At 40.8% G+C, this 18807-nt stretch overlaps 2 protein-coding genes and 1 long non-coding RNA gene across 3 annotated transcripts in view; 2 read left to right on the top strand and 1 right to left on the bottom strand.

Annotated features, from left to right (window-relative positions):
• The first annotated feature begins 202 nt into the window (after nucleotides 1-202).
• LOC138108158 (uncharacterized) lies at nucleotides 203-7065 on the top strand. Its single transcript, XR_011149886.1, has 2 exons — nucleotides 203-432; nucleotides 5876-7065. It is a non-coding gene; the product is annotated as an uncharacterized lncRNA (long non-coding RNA).
• Nucleotides 7066-7267: 202 nt separating this feature from the next.
• PIGM (phosphatidylinositol glycan anchor biosynthesis class M) lies at nucleotides 7268-9743 on the bottom strand. Its single transcript, XM_069010383.1, has one exon. The coding sequence runs from the start codon at nucleotides 9639-9641 to the stop codon at nucleotides 8388-8390; it is 1254 nt and encodes a 417-aa protein (XP_068866484.1). The 5' UTR covers nucleotides 9642-9743; the 3' UTR covers nucleotides 7268-8387.
• RGS7 (regulator of G protein signaling 7) overlaps nucleotides 9440-18807 on the top strand; it is a 265432-nt gene continuing 256064 nt past the window's right edge. The window contains exon 1 of the mRNA XM_069010377.1: nucleotides 9440-9461. The gene's annotated coding sequence lies outside the window, so the exon portion shown is untranslated. The remainder of the gene's footprint in view (nucleotides 9462-18807) is intronic.

Genomic DNA, 18807 nt, shown 5'->3' with positions numbered 1-18807 from the left:
GCTGTCTCAATCTACCTGCTTTTTAGTTACCTGGCCAGCTAAAAGCACCTCTTTTTTATCACACAGATCTGTTTTGTCAGCTTTGATTTCCCTTTTCTCCCCTTCTCACCTATCAATCTGTTACCAGCTGCTGTCATCTGTGAAATCCCAGTGAAACAAGCTGCAGCTGGGATTTACTGGCCCAATCTGATAGCATCTGCTCTGGGAGAAAAGAGCAAGCAGATACACAGGCCCAGAACGGAGGTGTTATCTGACACACAGCTTTGTGTGGTGTAAAATAAAGGGCATAGCCAAGTAATGGAGCACATTTGGTTATGGGAGTGCTCTGCTGGGGACACTTGTGTGGTTAGGAACCTATGAACAACCATCATGGATCAGACCAGTATCCTTCTCCAAATACCAGCAACAGATGCAGAGGAAAACTAGACAGAGGTGAGATTTGCCTAGAAATTCACGGTGCCTGGTTCACTGTGATTTGCAGCTTGTTGAATTCCCAAGACCAGAGGACATAGTTTTAGCCCTTGACATAATTTTCTATGTATTTGCATCAGTTGTTCCATAGCCATGAAACTTAGCACCCTCAGTGTCCTGTGTCTCCAACATTAGGAGAAGATTTATTCCCCATTTTCATTACTAATTAATCTGCAAAGGCCCACTTGTCTTTTGGGAATAGCTAAGAACTTTACCCCTTCCTTCTAGAGGGAGTTTGCTCCACACAAATCTACCTTCCACTCTCAGGCCTGACTGACATGTCCCTGTAAACCAAAAGGGGCTTCTTCCTATATCCTTAACAGATGTTTATCCAGTCAGGATGGGCATGATGTCCTTGAATTTGCTGTTGCACTATTACAGATGTGGATATATATAGTTAAATAGGGTATATATATATCTATTTAAGATATATGTAGATTTATGAGGCGATATATACCATATAGATTAAGGCAACCTCTGGGTACCTTAAGAACTGCAGAGAAATCACCTTGAGCATGCTATGGGGAAGTTTGCATCTGTGCATTGCCACCCTGATACGGCCTCCAGCACTCAGCACGCCCTTGGTCAGGAAGCCTACAAGGCTGATGCAAACGTAGAGCTCCCTGTAACTGCTTCTGGCACAGCACATCTGGTCCAGATTCCAATTTGGTAGTCTGTGACTCTTTTAACGAAAGCTTTGGAGAAAGATCCAGGCAAAGAAATCTTTTCACCTGTATATGAATGCAGAATTGTAATTTGCCTTCATAGTGCTGCTCAACAAGTAACTTTTTTCTTGGATAACATCATAATATATTTTTTACGAATATAAAGAAACAGTTCCTGAGCCATTATCTCTCACTATTTATACCAGCTGCAGAGTTGTCTGCTGCTTCATTTTCCCAATACATTTTCAATATGAATTTCCAATGCAATCTAAGCAGACCAGTAAAAATAAAATCTTATTTAATTATGGTATCAGCTCACTATAATTTTTCTAAATTATTTTTCTAAATTGTCTAGCTTTTTACCATGAATTCCATTATCTGATTCCAGATCTTCATTTAGCTTTAACAGTAATTCACCCTCTCCTAAAAATGAAACACTGGAATGCGTATGAGAGCCTAACACAACCCACAAAAAAAAAAAAAAAAAAAAAAAGTTTAAATACATGCAAAAAAAAAAAAAAAGGCATGTTGAGTATTTTTTAATCAAAATGTCTTTAGTTAAGTGTTTACAGTTTACTGCCAGTCAGACTTATAATTGTTTCAAACAAGACTGCAATCATTACGGCAGTGTGTTACAGAAATAGATTAGGAGACATTTTGGCTCAAAAAAGGTGTCAATTAAATGTATCAAGGCATCACAAGTGGCAAATGCAAACAGCTCAGCAAGCTGCAATCACTTCTCAATGATAAATTAGTGGCAGAGACAAGACAACAGTCAAGGTCTCTGGGGTCTCACTTTTTGCCCTTGTTTCTTGATCACGTTGCTCCATCCTGCATACGTAAATTTTGGTCCTGGCCATGCAGTATTTCTTTCCAGTGAACAAACAACATTTGGTTCACTTTGAACAACAAACTTTCTTATACTTAATCAACCAGTTTATTAGAGCATGAAGGAAAATTGGTCATGACTTCAGTTCCTGTACTGCTGGAATTAACAAGCTGGCTGATGCCAGCACTAAACTTGGAAGTGCTAATGGTAATTAAAATCTATTTTCAAATACATCTGACAGTTTTAAGGTGAAGTACTTGTTATTCATGTGAATTTCCAGACTGTGTGTAAAAAAAAGGTGCTACTTTCTTCAGGAAGGTGTCAGCTGTGGAAACAACATAATTAGTTATTAATTAATTATTAATTCTCTCTGATATAGCATTTGTTCTCTTTTAGAGAGTTTATGGCTGTATGTGTCCTCTAAAGTCTTTGAGTAAGGAAAGCTTGAAACTAGAATTTACAAGCATTGCTATTTTTAGTTACCCTGTTTTACACACACACACATGTAAATGTATATATCTCAGAAAGATATGACAAAATAGTGCTAATATTGAAGCTGACATAAATTATCAGTAGCTTTACAATTATTTGACAAAAGTCCATTTAACCCAACCAGTCAATTTTCCCTCAGGTGCATTTGGGTAAAGTACTTCATATTAACAAAGTATTCTAACACCTAGCTCAAATGGGACTGTGTTCTTCCAAAAGGTGATCTTAATTATTCAACACAGTCACACTATACAGGGTAGAAAATAAGGGGAGAATAATCATACTTTGTGTTCCACTTCATTTTCTAAGCCTGCTTTCTGGCTAATTCAATCTATTGGATCAGTGGGAGGGACATGGGATAGATTAAAAAATGCTGACTGTTAGATCACCAGGGGATTTGAATTAATGTTCTTTTGCACAGAGTGGAAGCATATGGGCCACAGAGTGCAGCTCTCCTTGGAAAACTACTGTCAAAACAGTACCATCTCTATTAACACAGCTGCTGCCTCGTGAAGCAGGAATCAGGTTTTACTTCAGTTAACCTTCAAAAAGCAGTTTCAGAGTAACTGCTTACTAATAACCTCTTGCTACACCAACAATATTGCCTAATAATAGCGTATGCAAGTCACACCTCTACAACTCCCCAGGTGCTACTGTAGGCTATAACAGTCTATAGACCCCCTTAGGATAATGTGAAGGAAGGAAAGTTATATTCATTCAGCCTGACAATTGCTAGCAAGTTCCCATTTTCCTCCTGTAAAATGGGAAAGCACTTTTGATCAAATACCCTCCATATAAATAATGGGAATTTCACAGTATGGGCTTACTGCTCAATTTGCCTGCATTTCAGCTGACTTCCAAGGCTGAAGTTCTGTCTTTGTAGCTAATCAGGTACAGACATTTCTTTTAGACATTTCTCCCACAGATGTTTTAGCTGGCTTCCCCACCAATATCCATGAAAAATAGGGAGGATCTCTCATATGTAATGTCTTTATGTGCAAGCTGTGAATGTTCTATCTGAAGAGATCATTAATACCTGGAAGTTAAACTCTAAGAATAGTAAGAGACTACAGCTAAAGCTTTATCTACACATTAAGTAAGATTGCACCTCAGTAAGCAATCACCTCTTCTGCAGAAGCCCCTACCCCCCTCAGCATGTACCAGAAAGGAGTCAGGAGGAATTCTGCTCCAAGTACTATCAACTTACACCGTTAAAAATTGACAAATTTTGGTCTTCACCATACTGACAAAAAAAAGACATATCAGCTATTAAAAATGCATGTAACAGTTGCATGGATTTATTGCATCAATTCATTAATGTCTTAACAGAAATATAATTTAAAAAACGCTCAAAACAATGGTACTGCATCAAGAAAAAATTTTATCTTTCTGATGCTTTTACTAGTACAAAATGTAGGTCTCTGACCTCATTCATCATGCATAAAGACTGAAACATGTCTCCTACACAAATGTGACTGGTGTCGATTTTTATAATGAAAAACATGAGGATACTGGTGGAATGTACGCCTTCAAATACATAATTAGTTGGTTCTTTATTGTGTCTATTACACCTCAAGATCCCTGCAGCATATAATTTAATTTTTCATATGCATCAAAATTTATGTATTCATTTTTAGAGTGCTAAATATAAGATATATCTAAGGAACCTGTTTTGCAGAGGGTAGCTCTGAAAAACGTTATTCAAAGGTGTATTGACTGGGACTTTTTGCTTCTGTATGTGCAGGTAAACGTTTGGGCTTGTGAATATAGTGCACATAAATATGCCCTTAAGCAAGAAAATTGCTTGAGTGGTTGGGTTTCAGTCTGAGTAAAAGGTTTGTCCTAAATTCAGGGTAATCCTATTCCATAATGCTGCTATCACTAGGACATGCATTCTGCAGCTGTCTTTGGCAAATGTATATGGAAAACCTCATATATTTAGAGGTTCCCTGTGTTTGCCATGTATTTCTGCAGCCCTTTTGAAGTAGATGACTCACTCTTCCCACATAAAAAAAGCAAACCATTTGCTCATAATTTACTCTCTTTTAACATTTACTTTCTCTATACAATGTTATGAAAAATGCTGAAGTTTCCCCTTGCTGTTATATATAAAAGCTTCATGGTTTCTTTGAAAAAGATAACTGATGAGCTCTGTTTAGCACACCTAATTGCTGTCGTTACTATTACAGGAGTCAATACAATGCAAGTAACACACAAGAAAGTTAAGGATAAAGTACATTGTGTCATAGATGGTAATTCAGCATCCTCAAACTAAAACTGAACCAAATATTATTATATTTTTGTTTATCCTGTTATCTGAGTAATTTCATTTATAAATTTAAAAACAAATCATTGTTAAATTCTGAGCTTTGCCTGAAGTCACCTGAGAATCCAGTCATGAGTCTTTGGACAATAGGCTACAGTGTAAAATGCAAGGCAAAAATGTTAGTTTTCTTGATTCTTCTTTTCCTTTCCTCTTTCACATCTTGTACTTTGTGCTTAAGGGCTGGTTTCAGCGCAATATGAAAAAAATATGCAGGTGAGACACATTTATTTCAATGGGCACTTCAACCTTTAAAAAGAAAAAGTAGTCGGCATTACAGTTTTGCAACTCGTGGTAAGGAAGGAACACTAACATCCAGACACTTCAGTTCCTAATTACCAGAAGATAAATGGACATAAAATTATCAAGCAAAATAATTTGAACAGCAGCAAAAGCAATAAATGTTCCATAGGAAATGAATTTGGTAAATTTTAAGGGCATTATAACTATTCACCATAACTTGTTCAAGAACCATAACTTGTTTGGTACTTGACTAAATTATTTTATCCCTTTTTTTCTAATGAATAGAGTTATACAATTCCATTTAACTATGGAACCTTTTTTTAAAAGCAACTTGCAAGATCTAAACTCTCAAATATCTTTTCATTCATCTCCTTTGGTTCATTTTTCTCATTGATTCATTTTCTTATTTAGTTCATTTTTCTTCCAGCTTTTAATGAGTTACTTGAATTACTTCTAAATTCCAAACACATTTGGGTAATTAAGAAAACAACTGTAAAAAGAGGGACTCATCCTGGATTATTAAAATGATGACTGTAAAACTTGCTTATGCATGGCTTTCTCAAATCATTGCTGCAGGACTGGTACTGACCTGCAAAGGGAAGGTACCCTTCAGTTCCTGTTGCTGCTTCAGAATTTGTATTCTAAAAAGTGGTGTGGAATTGCTGAAAAATCTGCCTTCTCAAAATTATTTAGCTGTTAAAAAATCAAGAATGTATTTTTCATAAGGAAATTGCTTCTTACCTAAGAAACATTGCAATTCTGTCATGAATACAGTAACTTAAAATGCTGGTTTTTGCAAAAGGTTTTTGAGGTCAGAAATGCCTTTTGGCTTACATTTGCTTTCTTTGCCAACAGGAAGGGAAAAATAGAGGTGTGGAAACGTCTGAAAACAGCATAAGTAGGTCTGTTAAAGCGATACAGAACATTGCTGTGAGGGAAGAAAACATGCTTTTCACAACAGAAAAAATGTGTAATGGAAAATGGAAGATCAGCTGCAAAGGAAAATGAGCCATCGCCTGGGCATCAGGATGGGGTGAGCAGAAGTATCACACAGAAGAGCCTCTTCAGTTTTCTGCTGAAGCTGGGTATATCCAACTCTACCTGGGAGAATAAAGCCACATGGGATGCTTTCGCTTCACACACTCACAGCACACACAAGATGTTTTGCTGATTAATATCAAACTGTGTGCAAGTGGCTTATGACACCAGTTTTTTGACCGATACACCTCTAGTGGAAGATGTAGACAAGCTGGTGCTATAAAATTTTCTTCATCCCAGACAAAGCCAGGGGAAGGAAATCAGTGCCACATCTGTTAAGACCTGCCCCAAAAAACCAAGACAGTCAAAAGAATATCCATTGCCTTATCCAGTTTCTGGATTTGCAAAGAGACTGTCAGGATTTTCACAACTTGAAGGCAAGTGAGAATGCAGACGGCAGAGAAAAGCTTTCCACTGGAGAAGCAGAAACACCCCCCAACACTCTGACCATGGAAATCACAGGAAAATCATCCTTCCTTTAAACACATCAGAATGTCCAAACTGGGCCAGTGTGGTGTAAGGACATGGTCTCATTCCTGGTAACATGCCCTTTGGCTCTGGGCTGCGGAGGCTCAGGGGGTTCCTCTCCTTTCATGTAACCCCCTCAATGGGGCTGAGAAGCAATGGGAAAAGTTCACTGATCAAAATACTGTAATTCCATCTCATGAGGTAGCACTACAACTAGGAAAGGAAATCCTGTATGTGAGACAGGTGGGAGTCACTGCAGTCCTGAGGAAGAGGGCTGCCTCAGGAGACAGCAGGGTTCAGAGAGGCAGCACAGCAAATCCACTTGGCCATACCCTTTCCCAATCACATCACTGGGAATTCCACCAAGTGGTTGAAGCTATTTTGCCTTGAAGCCCTGCTCTACGTTACACACTAAGGGTTTCACTTTCACACTGGATGTAACTAAAAGCTGAGGCAAATATGAAAATTCTTGTATTTGGCATATGTCTATGTAAACTAGATTTTATTAAACACATTGTCAGTTTCCACGTCTGTCAAAAGCTGTGTACATCAGACCTCTTGTGGGATGGTCTTGAGAATATTGATTCCATAATGGCGCTGCTCTCCTCCCACTACCTGGCACTCAGTTCCACATCTTTGTGTGTCTCCTCTGGGAATAAGTGTGTTTTGACAGGTTATAGAGCTTCCTATTTCAAAGCTTCCCTTTTTTTCTCACAACTGATCAATTTCTTCAACTCTGAATCATTTTTTCATTTCTTTTTAATAGCAGAGAAACAGAACCACTGAGAAACTACATTTCCAATTACTGTTTTGGTATAAACTCTAGTGCTTTTGGGACACAGGTGGCATTCTAACTGTACTTTGACCCTTTGCATGTGCTATTGTTAACACCCACAATAACTGTATATTAACTGAAATTTAAGGCACTGGCCTCTTTTCTAGATCACGGCATGAAGAAACAAATATTTAAGCTTTATACATATCTGTGATCCAAGACAGGTATATGGGAATATCTTCCTCCACGGCAAGGGAAATAAATCTATTCAAAAATTCAAACAGAACAGAATATGCAAAAATAAGTGAAAGAGGGGTATACCTGAATTCTAAAATAAATTAGAAGTCTCAAGAAATTAATGACATGAAGACCAGGTACAGGCCACAAACAGTGCACAGCTAAAATGTTACTGTAAAAACAAAAGAAAAAACAATCCCCAGTGTACATACTGAGCGACTGCCTTGCCAAATGCCCCACTGACCTACTGCAATGTACAAAACTGTCAAACTCCAATTTTATAATCAAACTCCACCTTTAAAATCTTCTGTGCTATTCTAGACAAAGGCCAAGGTCCTCAACAAGCAGACTAGCATGGAGAATGAAGAAAAAGGTGCCAGGGCTACTCCATGAGGGAGTATGAGCAGGAACTGAGCGTGACCCCAGCACAGGGGTCAAAGAGCAGGGCACAGTCACACTGTCTCTGGAGATGGCAGGTGAAGACAGTCAGTGCAGATGGGTAGAGCCCATTCATCAGAGCCCCAAACATGGTTAAGTGATGAACTGGTCCAGGGTACTTCCAGGGATTCCAGGGAGGACACAGAACTGGAGGCAGTGCTGGAGAGAGGGTTGCAACGCAGTTTCAAGACCCATACAGAAGACAGGTACAATTGCTGACACTGCTCAGGGCAGGACTGGGGCTGCTCAAGGTAACTGAGGCCAATCAGTGCTGTCACAGCCCTGAAACAGTAACATTTACGTACAAAGTGCTTTAGTACAATTTACACGCACTTTTGTTAAACAAAGGGCTGGTGATATGTGATGCCTTATCAAGGACAGTAGGGCTGTTTCTGGATTTTGGTCAGTTTATTACCATTGTTTCAGTTTTTTTGCAACTTGTCCTTCTTTTTGATAATGTGAAATAATCTGAACAATTATGAGGCTATTAATTAAAAGGAAAAGCAAGCCTGCCAACCATATAAATAAGAAAGTGTTATATCCTTTGAACTCCAGAAAGTAAGCAGGAGTAAGCCACAGCCCTTGTCCGATGAACCACAGAAGAAGCAGCAGCACGCCCCGACGCCAGGACATCTTAATACTAGGCATTACAAGGGGCAAAAGGCAGAGATACCAAACAAAGTACTGGGATGTGCATACTTTGTTAAAAGTCACAAAAATAGTGGTGTGTAGGAAACAACTGAAGGCAAGGTCTCTGTAGAACGCTATGGACACAACCAGGAGCAAAAGCAGCTGGGGCAGGAAAGCTGCGAGCCCAAGGGCAAAACTCCATTTGCTCTCTGCTGTCAAGTACAACATGTAGAAATAGGGAGAGAAGTTATGACGGATATCCCTCCTGGTCAAGTGATAGAGGTAGGCATGCTCCAAAAACTCCCAGCCATAGAGGTGATAAAATGCCAGAGTCAAGGCAGCCAGCACTGATCCGGCAAGCGTTCCAAAGAGTAGCACGTCGCAGTTCAGCATCTTTACAAAAAGGTGCCAGAGGCGCGCCATGAACGTGAACTTCGCTGTTTTGTTACCCCCCGCATCCAGCGCCCCTTCCCCGCGGCGCGGCCTGGTGCGCAGGCGGAGCGCTATGGGCAGCGCGTAGGTCAGGGGATAAATTTTCATGTGCACGGCCAGCCCGTAGCACACGGCGGCCTTGCCCACGCTGCCCGTCTCCACCCAGTACAGGGTGGCGAGCACCAGCAGCGCCACCAGCGCCTCCGCGTTGCCCCGGCTGGACACGGCCAAGGGCAGGGGGTTGAGGAGCCAGGCGGCGGCGCAGCACCCGCAGGCGCGGCCGGCGGCGGCTCCTCGGCGCCGCAGGGCCTGGTAGGCGACGACAGCAGCCGCCAGGTCCCCGGCCACGAAGAGCAGCTTGCCGAAAGCCTCGACGAAGAACACGTTGGGCGTCAGCAGCCAGGCCAGGAGCGGCGTGTAGCGGTACGTGGCCCGCCGGTAGGGCGAACGCCCCTCGGTCACCAGCCGCGCCGCGTCCGTGAACACCCGGTAGTCGACGTCGGTGTAACGCACCCGCATGGCGCGGTCCTGGTACAGCCCGTACAGCACCAGCGCCAGCCTCGCCAGCAGCCCCGCGAGCAGGGCCGCGCCCGCGCCCGCCATCCCTTCCGCGCGGGGCGGCGGAATGCGGGAGCAGGGACACGCGGCTCCCGGGCGCTCCCGGCGCGGAGGGGGCGCGGGCGGCCTCGCTCGCTGCCGCTTCCGCCCGTGCGCGCGGGGAGGAGGCGGCCCCGCGCCTGCGCGGTGCGCGCCGGAGCCGTGCCCGGCCGGGGCGGTGCTGCGGGGCGGCCCCGCGCGCTCCCGGCCCGCGCAGGGAGAGCGGCCGGGCCCGGGCCCGCGGCGGCGCTGGGGCGGGGCGGGGCGGGGCGGGGGATGTGCGGGAGGGGCCCGTGGCGGTGATGGGCAGCGGTGCCTCTGCTGAGGGCTGGCGATGGGCGCCGGTGTCAGGGGAGAGCTGCGGGGCACCGCCACCCGCGCTGCCCATTGCCCCCTCATCCTCCTGGGGGCTGTCGGGCTCCACGGGCAAAGAGGCGGCAGATGCCATGGTAGTTAAGTAAGAAGAAGGAGGAAAAATAATATCTGTTATTTACCTTCCGCAAGGGGCTATGTTTTACCTAGACGTATGAGCTCTCTCTAGAGCACTTCCACAGCAGATTTCTCATTTAATTAGATCAGAAACAGTACCGTGAAAACCGAAACTTAGAGTTACTTACAACAAAGCAATTCATTAGACACTATCTTAAGGGCCTATTTTGTATGTTTTTCAGATAGTTTTCCTGTCTGGATATTTGCCATCTCACATTTGAATTGGGGCTGATTGAAAAACAGGCGTTTATTACTTACTACTATTGCGGGTTTCATATGAGAACTTAGAAGGGATTTTCTTAGAGATGCTTTATTCATCAAAAATACACATTTGCTTATTTAGTGGTTAATTGCAACCGCATTCTTTTTGCTGAATGGTTTAATTTGGGAACATTTTGGGAGCTGTACTGTTGCTGGCTCACATCACTTACAGAAAAGAATCTGCTTTTTCTCAGTCCTGGGGACACCCATCAGAGAACTGGGAACAGATCTTTTGCATTTGGCAGAGGCATCTTGGAGGGTGGCCTAACGGGTAGGATATTCAGGGGACACAATATATTTTTGTTTGTGCACACACAGCTATTAATTTTTATCTGATAAGGCTGTTCTGTGTGTAACAGTACACTGGGGTATAGTCTGAGGTATCCAATGGGGGAAGCATACTAACTAACTAACCTGGAGAGTCAGTTTTTCCTCTGTCAGATACGTGCACATTTTATACTAAACTGGACAATTTCAACAGGAAATCTCAAGGGGATTCTCCACTAACTCACCGTATGACATCATTAAGTCTTAAAACTGATTGTTAGGATGTTTCTGGGAAAGGACGTGAGAGTGGTTGTTGATCCTTTGTAAATAATTGCTTACTCACAACTGCTGTTCTACTTTAGAATGGGAAAGATTGGTAACATTTTATTTTCTTCCCTCTTCTATGTATCTTGTAGTATAATGGTTGGTGTACTTTTAAGTATGCTTCCATTACCATATCCAAGATTTTCTCTGGGAAAGCTCTGAGATGGATACTGGATAAAATCACTGGGACTGACTCGAATGTATATATGTAGATACTAATAATTTTTTAGTTTGGAAAGGTTCACAAGAACTATTCTTGCTATCTGCCAACTTTCTTGCAGGATTGTTTGCCACGTTGTTGCCTTCCTGGATGGAACATGTTTTATTATTTCAGACCCTTTGAGGAAGCTCTTCCTGGTCAGATCAGAAAGCATTGCAGTTTATTTGCTGAAGTGTCCAAGTTTAATGATATTGGTGGAATAATACGAGTTCATAAATAAACATAGGAGTATGCTAGTATCTCATGGTTTTCTTGTCTGTTTCTGTCAGTCTGTTTTCAGACAAATCTTTTATTCTTATCTGAGGTTAACAGAAGTTGTTAAGCTGTTGGTAGTGACTGTTTATCAGGATTCTAAAGAGGGAAAAAGTAGTAACTTAATTCTAAAGGGTCATGAAGTTAATAAAACAGAAAATCTGCCTTAGCTATTGTTGCATATACTGTGACTCTATGACATTGCCTGAGCTGGAAAAAGAATTGATTTTCCTTATCAATAATTTAACATCTTCAAAATATGCTTGAAGCTCTTCAGAGATTTAAGGTTTGGCTCAAAAACGCATTTCGCTTCAGATTTGATACCAGCTTGCTTAACCTGATTTGTCATGTACTGTAGATGTTAATGCAGGAAGGAGGGCAGTCTTATTAAAATTATAAATCTGTTGTTCCTGTAAAAAGCTGCTTTTATTTATATAAGTCACCAGGAGCCACTTTTAGAAAATGCTGGGAGATAAAAACTAATAGAACTGCTGGGACTGAAGCTGATTGATTCCAGTGCACATGAAGGTACAAACAACATGAAGAAAAGTGTGGAGGCAGCCATAACAGGGCATAAAATATTAACTAAATAGGAATACATATATATATGTATATTCACATGGGCATAAAGGTTTTTTTCACTACCTGCCAGGCATTTTGTTTACATGGTCTCAGAGATGGACCATTTTATAAACTGAGGTCACTTCTAAATGTGCTTCTGTTGTCTACTTGTGACGGGGGATTATAAACCTGATCTCAAATATTAACTTCTCGCATCATGTTGTGTAACAGAGAATACTTGAGCAGCATCAGGATATATATTCCATAAAGTATCTCATATGACGTGCCACTACTTGAGATTTACACAGCAGTGGTAGCATTAAAAGGACAACGAGGCTGGGGCCTTGTGACGCCAGGTGTTCTAAAGCCTAATGGAAGTTTTAACCATCTGAAAACCAAGGTACAACTGGAGGGTGGCAGCTGGCTGGTGTGAAGGAGACAGAGCTGTGCTGGTTCCTGGTCAGCCAGGGGCAATCCTCACATTTGGTCAGGTACTTGCCTTTCAGGGGTTTGCTGTCCACACTGAGGTGGAAAGTTAGGTTTTGAGAAAGGTTAAGTTGACACTACTGTTATTAACAGAGATGAACATATGGCTGAAACCTAGATCTGATGGGTACAGTAGGACTAAGTATTGGAGGGACTAACAGATTAAATTTGAGAACTTGGAGGAGCATAAAGAGGTTTGTGAAAATTGACAATTAGAAGATGATTCTGGTAAAGCAGCATAGGGGAGACGTGATTGGTAGCAGTGCAAGGAAAGAAAGAACAGGTGCTGAGTTGCGGTGTTGAGAACCTTACTAAGATTCAGGTGGCCTATGGAGCTAGACAAGCTTGAATATCTGAAAAAATATGGAAGAAAGAGCAGTAAAAGGCTTTGTAGGGGGAAAGCAGTTGGAGGATAATTCATGTGCTCTATTTTAGGTCATTCTACAGAGATCTCAGGGTGACGCATTTCTCATACAAGTCTCCTCTTATAATCTAGTTGCTAATGGCTAGCTATACTTTCAGACTTCGTTGTTAAGATGAAATTTGATCATAAAGATTGTACGTTTTTCTATAAGTTATCCTATTGTATGGTTACAGTGACACAAGTCTATATGTGTAAAAGGTGGTATGAAAGCTGAGTCTTCAAGGAGGTAAGGAAGACACTGGGCAATAGCTGGTATTTGGTCTTCAGACTTCTGGAAGGGGAGATTGCTGTGCTGTAATGTGTTAGAGCTCCCTTTTAACACTCTTGGGTTTTGAACCCAGAATGTTTCCTTACATGAGAAATACTCCTGCCTAATATATTTGTAAACTGACAGTATGTTTTTGATAACATGATAAGTACAAGCTGTTTCTTGCAGCACATGAAATTCTGTAGAAAAAGTGACTAACACTTTTCTTATATATTTTGGGCTTGATAAAATAAATTGGTTTTGCAAATAGGATTGATGCCTTTCAAATATTTGTAGTGTGTTAAATTTTAGATATTATTAGCAAAAGAGAAGTATAGTTAAGATTATGTAAGATTATGTAAGGAAGTGTTCATTTCTGCTTTAATACTGGAATGAGTAATACAGGAGGATTTGCAAAAGTAGGATGAAAAACACACTAGAACTCTTCACAGAAGAAAATCACCATTATAAATAAAAGGCCACCACTCTCCTTTAAGCTTTTTCTGTTAATGTGTTTTCTTAAAACTGCTTGATAAATCTATACCCTTTTTCACACATTGTGCTATAAATGTGGTTATTCGGAGAATGTGATTGGAGTTGTAAAGGAATTTTTTTTCACCATATTATGATTTTGCACAGTATGCTTTCAAGTGGTGTTGGCAGAGGGCAGAGTTCTGCTTGCAGTGGTTATGCTGATTGTATGTCAGTGTATTAGGTAAAATTCTAGCTCTTCAGGGAAAATAAGTACCAGATAAAAATTAGTCTGTAGGGAAACCTGTTAAATTTACTGATAGAAAAGAAAAGAAAATATTATGGCTGAGAAAACACATGTGGCAGCAAAAATAAGTCCACTGAAGTATGATGCTGTCCTGGGGGAAAATTGCAAAAAATATGGCCTGTTTTGCCTTAAGTCCATGGTGAATCTGAAGTATGATATGGTAAAAAGGAGTCGCCTGCATCTAAGATGGACAGTGCCCAACTCTCACTGCCTGACTTGCAATACCGAAGCACTTTCCTCCTTTTTACATTAGTTCTATAGCTTTAGCTAATGGTGCAGGCAACCCAGTGGATCAGGATTCCAGAAGTTGGGGAATACAACCAAGAATTGTGTTGAATTTCCTTTACTTGTTTTTTTCCTATTCACTTCTGCTAATAAAAGAATGCAGAGAGAGAATTGATGAGAACCCAGGCAAAAGAGAAACTGGAGCCAAATGACAAATTATGGATTTAGGAGACTGAGGGTTCCTGGCACTAGACTGATGGTTTCTGACCATTGTGCAGAGCCCAGTGACACATCCAGAAAGCACCTGTAAAAGGCTAAATCTAATTGTGTTAGGCATCACTTCTTGTCAGCTTTTGAATGTGTAAGGGAAACATTTCGTGCATTTTTAGTTTATAACTGCCTAATTTTTTTCCAATTCTTTGGAAGGGGAAAAGAGACAAAACTTGAACCATAACTGTTGCAGTCTTCTCACACAATTTTTCTTTTAACAAATATGAAAGACAGCCTGGAGTTAGAAGGGTGATGGGGAGGAAACTGTATTTTCTAAGCCTAAATTAGACAACCACCTTTTACACCAGTGAGGCTTCACTAATGCCGAGTTCCTGAGATCATAGTGAGATATGTGAATGAGACACAAAACTATTCTGAACCTCTACTCTTGTTTTTTCATTTGACAAGTAGAAATAAAAATCACATCAGCCTCTGCTACTGAGCATGTTTATTTCTGAAGACTTCTTTTAGAATGGGCGGGACACAGACTTGAAAAAGCACAAGAGGTACTCGTCAATAATTTGTTTAGAAATAGGTCTGAATTACTTTGGTTCAGTGCATGAAGTAATAAGTAAGTTCTTTAGGTGCAGAATTCTTGGCTGTAACTTGGGTTACAGAGACTGTGGTTGAGGCCAGAAGTTTATCATCATCCCTTGAAACAAGATGACACTGAAATATGCACCATGGGATAGCTAAGCTAAGGGAAGTTGGCCTCTTCTAGCTTAGTTGGGTTCCATGGGATCCAAGAACATCAGAGTTTTGATCAAACCTTTTCCTGGGGAAGAAGCAGACACAGCTTCTCTTAGTCTTTCCTATCCCCTTCCCTGGACTTCATTTTCTAGTTAACACAATGTTTGTGCTGTCATTTCTGCTGCTACAGGGAAATTCTATTTTATTCAAATGTTTATTTTCATTAAATTGGTGGGAGATTAATCTCTGAATATTGTTCATTTTTATGCTACTACAGTAGATGTGAAGAGACAAAAATAGGCTTTATGGACTTATTGTGCCCAAAATACAAGAAAACAATTCTGATTAATAAGCCCTGTTTTGTCTGCCAGAGGTCCTGCCACAGATCCTTTTCCAGCCACTTGAGTGTCTTTCTATGTTGTGCTCTCCTCTCTTATTTCCTGGCTAAGAGGACTAAAATAAGAACTAGCATTATGTCAACACATAGTAAATAAAACACATTAGTGTAAGGCACAGGAATGGCAGCTATAAAAGGCAAATCAAAAAGCTGTGCAATTCTCTCTAATAAATAATATGTTCTGTGGAGAAATGGTGAAACGGGATTTATTTGCTATTGAAAGTTTGGCCAATATAAATAACTGTGTAGCAATAGTGGACTTCTGTCTGGTGCTTGGTATGTTCTGCTTCAGTGTAACTAGAATAAGCAATAAGGTTGAGCATATAGGTTTGTTAATAAGCAGAGCTTATTATTAGCAAATTCACATACCATTTCATGAGTTTCTGCTGGAAAAAAAATGGCTGGAGAGGCTAGAAAGGGCTGCTTTACACATCTGCTGAGAAAATGTATGTAGTCCTTGAGAGTGAGTAATAGGTGATTTACATGAGAGGTCCGACACCTGCACTAGGAAAGGTTACATATTTTCTTCATGCCTGGAGCTACTGTGCAGCATGGTTTTGTGAGATCTGGAGGGAAAGGAATGATAGGGGGAAAAGCCAGCTCTTACTATTTGCTTGATCCAAATCACTGTGGTGGTTTTTGTTGTTTTGCTTTTTCTTTTTTTTTTTCACTTGGCTGAAAAAAAGAACAAAATAAAAACAAAACCCAAAACAAAAGTGGTTTATGCAATTACATGGAATAACTGTTAGGAATTCTGTCTGGTGACTTGCCAGAGGAGTTGAACTCTCAAGTGCTTCTGCAAGTTTTGGGAGAAAGGTGGCTGGCTAATAGAGATGATGTTATTGCCCCTGCAAGATGAAGGACTGCAGCAAGAATTCAAGACACCAGGGAAAGAATGTTACCCTGAGCATCACTCCAAAGCGTTGTCATCAGAAATCACCCCTTCTTTCAGATGACCCAATGGTCCAAATGTGCTACATAGCTGTTGCATACCAGGCTTTGCTGTTCTCAGGCTGTGTTGTGTTTGCAGTTACTCACTGAGATAAGAACAAGTGACTGTAATTACAGATAAAGTCTCAAACTAAATCTTGCAGAGTTGGCTGATAGGAACATTAGGTACAATTCGCATCACCTCTGTTTCTTATGCTTTTGTGCATCAGATGGATTTCCAAGGATGTAGTGGTGCTTTGTTTAGATAGAAATAATGAGTTCCAAGTCTCTACCATGGAGCAGTTATTTTATTTTATGTAGCCCTAAAAGGTTTATAAATTTATGCAATAAAATCAGTGATGCAGTTTCCTGCTTTTGACTTCATGGTCAAAGCTGATCAGTTGATCAGAGAAGTTAATATCTTAATTTATTTTATACTGTATGACCAAAAAGTGCCTTTTCTTCTCACAGTAAACATCTTACTGTTTCTTCTGTCTGTAATTCTGATGACATTGTTGTATGTACTTCAAATACCAGGTTCATACACTGAAAATCATAAATAAAAGGTCTCTTAACTTTCTCACTTCTTGATGGCATTTTGATCCAGTCACACTGAAAGGAAAGGGAAGATATTTGAATAGGGATAGGGATATAGTTGAAAGTGGGTGTGGGGGTCAGTGGGAGCACACGCTTCCCTTAGGATGATTTTCACTTTCATTGGGGAAATCTCGCATGCTTTGGCAAGGGATTGTCGTCCTACCACCTGCCTTTTTTGTGCTGACAGAATGCCTTAGGGAGCTGCTCACAGAGACAAAAGACTGAAGCTGTATGCTACGAGAGATTCAGGCCTGCAAGCACTGTTCTGGACAATAAATATAAATAAGAGTAGATGCCTTTTGGATTATTATGAGGCTTTCTTTTACTTCTTGATAATATGGTTCAGCCTAACTATTTATCCAGCAGTGGCTGTGCAGCAGTTTAGAAGCAGCTGTTAGAAAAGGCAGAGCTCAGCTGCTAGGGCTGACTGTGCTGGAAGGGCCCCAGAGATGCTGCTTGTGAAGAGCTACAGCAAGTGTGTGCATGTATAGAGACCCTGGGACTTCTCCTGTGGGAGTGGTGAAACGAGAAGAGGGAATAGCTTGCTGTTGTTTGGTTTCCTGTTCTTGACTGGGGAAGTCTAGAAGGAGGAAAATCCCACCTGCACTATATCCCCTTGCATAAAATGAAGGAACATCCTGTAGGAGAGAGGAGCAGCTGTTGGGAGCTCTAGTCTGTTGAGATGTGAGTAATCCTCTGGTCTACCCGAAGCTGGTTTTGCCTTTTGCTTCCAAGTGTGTTTAAGATCTACCTACCTAAATAGATGTCTGGATTTAAAAAAAAAAAAAAAAAAAAAATCATGTTAGCTTTTCTCACAAAAGAGTGCTCTGAGTAATGGTTGGAACTGCTAGCAGGTATACAGTGTGTGTGGAAAAATGGGAATGAAGATTATCTGGGTTTCTGCATCCTCCAAAAGTTTTGAAAAACCCAGTTCTTCTCTGTTACATTAAACTTCAAATACTCCCTCTGGAAACAGAAGGAAACATTCTTTTAGCTGGATTTGGTGCTTTTGGCCTTAACCAATAAAGGGCTTTCCTGTCGTCTCTAATGAATGATTGTCAGCTGGTTAAATAACCGTTTAAATATCTTTTGAACTCTTACTGTTGTTAAACTTTTTCCCTTCTCTATTTCCTAGTGGATGGCATGGTCTTCTAAATACTTTTTGGAAAGAATCCTCAATTTTCCTAAAACCTTTTAAGTGCATTTATGGGAAAATGAGCATCTGTCTTTTTAATGCCATTGTCTTCTTCTTTTTGATAGCTTGTCAGAGAGATCATCTTGAAAAGTATCCCTGAGTAATAATTCTACCTTATTATTCCTTTTGCAGTATCCTGTTGTATTGTGCATAGTGGTTAAGATGCCATTGTACTTTGCAGTACAGAATCATAAGCTAAAGAGATATGTCCTAGAGACTCAGCTGTACAGGATGTATCATTCACTAGCTGTCTGTGGAAATTCACTTTTTTTCTTTCCAGTAACTAGGGATTTTTTATCTCCTAAATATTTACTTAGCTGCTCTTCATTCAAACTCTGGCAGTTACTTGGCCGGATCAGTTGCTTATGCACTGTCTGTCTGAGCTCTGCTTCTTGCTGTGTTAATGATCCCAAGCTCTGGTGCTTGTGCAGAGTATAATTACGTGGTAGCAAAGTTCATCCTGTCTTTGCTGCTGTCTTTCACAGGTAAAGTTCTGTCCTTGCTTCTTTCATCCTCTTAGAATATAGAATTACACTGTCCCCATACCTTATGTACATGT

This window comes from Aphelocoma coerulescens, chromosome 3 (genome assembly GCF_041296385.1).
Source record: "Aphelocoma coerulescens isolate FSJ_1873_10779 chromosome 3, UR_Acoe_1.0, whole genome shotgun sequence".
Taxonomy (NCBI): domain Eukaryota; kingdom Metazoa; phylum Chordata; class Aves; order Passeriformes; family Corvidae; genus Aphelocoma; species Aphelocoma coerulescens.
The sequence above is the reverse complement of the archived record's forward strand: the minus strand, read 5'-3'. Positions and strand labels throughout refer to the sequence as shown.